Source organism: Hemiscyllium ocellatum (assembly GCF_020745735.1).
Source record: "Hemiscyllium ocellatum isolate sHemOce1 chromosome 27 unlocalized genomic scaffold, sHemOce1.pat.X.cur. SUPER_27_unloc_3, whole genome shotgun sequence".
Taxonomy (NCBI): Eukaryota; Metazoa; Chordata; class Chondrichthyes; order Orectolobiformes; family Hemiscylliidae; genus Hemiscyllium; species Hemiscyllium ocellatum.
In genome coordinates, this window is record NW_026867498.1 from 304718 (window position 1) to 307500 (window position 2783).

The window sequence follows — 2783 nt, forward strand, 5'->3', positions numbered from 1 at the left end:
CACACTCTCCCCCGTATGCACACACATTTCCCCCCCACACACAATCTCCCCCACACACACACACTCCCGCGCACACTCTTCCCCACATACACACTCTCTCCCCTGCATGCACACACACTCCGACATGCACTCTCTCACAACCGCGCTCACACGCTCCCCCCACCCACACTCACTCTAACACACACACACTGTCCCCCCACACACATACGCTGATTCTCACAAATGTGTGTGTGCGCGTGCACACACACTCTCTCACACACACACACACACACACACACTCACTCTCTCTCAAATGCAGGCACACACACTTACACTCTCCCTCACTCACACACACGCGCGCACACACTCTCTCTCTCATAATGTAGCAACGCATGCACTCCCCCCCCACTCACTCTATCTCACACCCTCACACATGTATACAAACGCACTCACTCTCGCACACACACTCTCTCTCAAATGTGTTCTTGCGCGCACATGCACTCCTGCCTCACAGACACACACACACACACACACACACACACAGTATTGTGTTCAATTTTGGTCACCTTGCTGTAGGAAGGATGTTATTAATCTGACAAGAGTCCGGAAGAAATTTACAAGGTTGTTGCCAGGACTGAATCATTGGGAGAAGTTGGACAAGCGAGGACTCTTACCTTTCGAGCGGAGGAGACTGAGGGTGGGCCTCAGAGAGGTGTAGAAGGTCAGGAGAGGCGTGGAGAGGGTGACTGCACTCAGTCAGGGTTGGGGGATCGGGGACTGGAGGGGGAACTGAGGGGTAACGTCCTCACTCCGAGGGTGGTCCGCGTGTGGTGCGAGCTGCCAGGGGAAGTGGTGGACGCGGGGCCCATTGGCAACGTTTTCAAAAGGCTTTGGGACAAACACCTGGATAGGAAAGGGGTTAGAAGGTTCCGGGCCAAGGGCCAGGGAAATGGGCTCGGCGTTTTGGGCCATTTTTCCTCTGTGCTGGAGGGCTCCATCACTGCCTACAGCATTGGCCGCTCGCAACGTGGTCTCCCCTGCAGAGGGCGGTACAGCGCGGACACAGACCGCTTGGCCCATCCGGTAACGTGCTGACCCGGGGATACCCTTGAATTAATCTGGACCCCACTTGCCCATTCCCCCTTTCTCCCACCAGGCCTGTCCAGTGGAGGCGGGAATTTCCGCTTCTCGTCCACCGCCATGTCAGTGACGGAGGGCGAGTCCGTCACCCTGGAGTGTCGCTTCACCCGGAAGGTGGACGACCGCTACCTGGTGTGGGGCTGGGTGCCCCCGGGCAGCGGCAGCATCCAGCAGCTGCTGTACTGGAGCCCGGGCTCCCACACCCCCACCTACGTCCACGGGAGTCCCGCCCGCCTCAGGCCGGAGAAGGATTTCGCCCGCAGGACGATGAGGCTGGCCATCGCCCGGACCCAGCGCCGGGATTCCAGCCGTTACTTCTGCCAGCTCTCCGACAGCATGGCCGACGGGAACGTCACGGACTTCTGCGGCTGCGGGACCACCCTGAGGGTCCAGGAGGGTGAGGTCTTCCGCACCTGGCGCCCGGGAATGGGCGGGGGGGGGTGGATCCGCTACAATCCCGTCAGAGCGCGAAGCCAGGGAGCGGCCTCAGGGTCTCTGGGAGGAGGAGGGGGTCAGGGAGTGGTGTCGGGGTCACTGGGGGAGAGGTCAGGGGTAAGGTCACTGTGCGGGGGTGGGTAGGATCAGGGAGTTCCCTCAGGGTCACCGTGTGTGAGGGGGAGGGTCAGGGAGTGCCCTCAGGGTCACTGTGTGTGAGGGGGAGGGTCAGGGAGTGCCCTCAGGGTCACCGTGTGTGAGGGGGAGGGTCAGGGAGTGCCCTCAGGGTCACCGTGTGTGAGGGGGAGGGTCAGGGAGGGCCCTCAGGGTCACTGTGTGGGTGTGTGAGGGGGAGGGTCAGGGAGGGCCCTCAGGGTCACCGTGTGTGGGGGGGAGGGTCAGGGAGTGCCCTCAGGGTCACTGTGGGGGGGAGGGGGGTAGGCGTTAGGGGTCAGGGAGTGCCCTCAGGGTCACTGTGTGTGGGGGGTGGGGTAGGCGTTAGGGGTCAGGGAGTGCCCTCAGGGTCGCTGATTGGCGGTAGGGGTTGGCAGTGCCCTCAGTCAGGCTCCGGTGAGCAGACAGACTAACTGCCTCCTCCTCTCCGTTCCCAGAGCCTCCGGCATCCCCTCCCTCCGTGGAGCTCCACTCTCCGCCTTCCGGACCCACCCGGGCGATTGGCAATGCCACCCTGCTCTGTCTGGTCGCTGGGTACTACCCCTCAGGGGTCGACATCTCCTGGAACCTGGATGGGGTGGTGGTGAGCTCTGGGGTCAGCCAGAGTCCCGGGTGCCGGGATGCCAAGGGAAGTTACACGATGGTGAGCCGTGTGGAGGTGCCCACGCCAGTCTGGATGGGCGCTCACCGATACCAGTGCACAGTCCGGCACTCCGCACTCTCCCAGCCCATTGTCAAGGAACTCCACACACTCGGTAAGTTCACATCTCTGTACTCCCCCCTCAGTCAGACCCACAGTCGGAGCACTGTGCACAGTTCCCGTCTCCCTATCCCTCAATCAGACCCACATTCACAGCGTCATGCACAGATCCCGTCTCCCTATCCCTGGGTCAGACCCACACTCAGAGCACCGTGCACAGTTCCCGTCTCCCTCTCCCTCAGTCAGACCCACACTCAGAGCACTGTGCACAGTTCCCGTCTCCCTATCCCTGGGTCAGACCCACACTCAGAGCACTGTGCACAGTTCCCGTCTCCCTATCCCTGGGTCAGACCCA

General features: G+C 61.7%; 1 protein-coding gene across 1 annotated transcript in view; it reads left to right on the forward strand.

Moving 5' to 3' along the window:
• The first annotated feature begins 1179 nt into the window (after positions 1-1179).
• LOC132807996 (uncharacterized) overlaps positions 1180-2783 on the forward strand; it is a 32013-nt gene continuing 30409 nt past the window's right edge. The window contains exons 1-2 of the mRNA XM_060821887.1: positions 1180-1516; positions 2166-2483. Of these exons, the coding sequence (XP_060677870.1) occupies positions 1180-1516; positions 2166-2483 (655 nt within the window). The remainder of the gene's footprint in view (positions 1517-2165; positions 2484-2783) is intronic.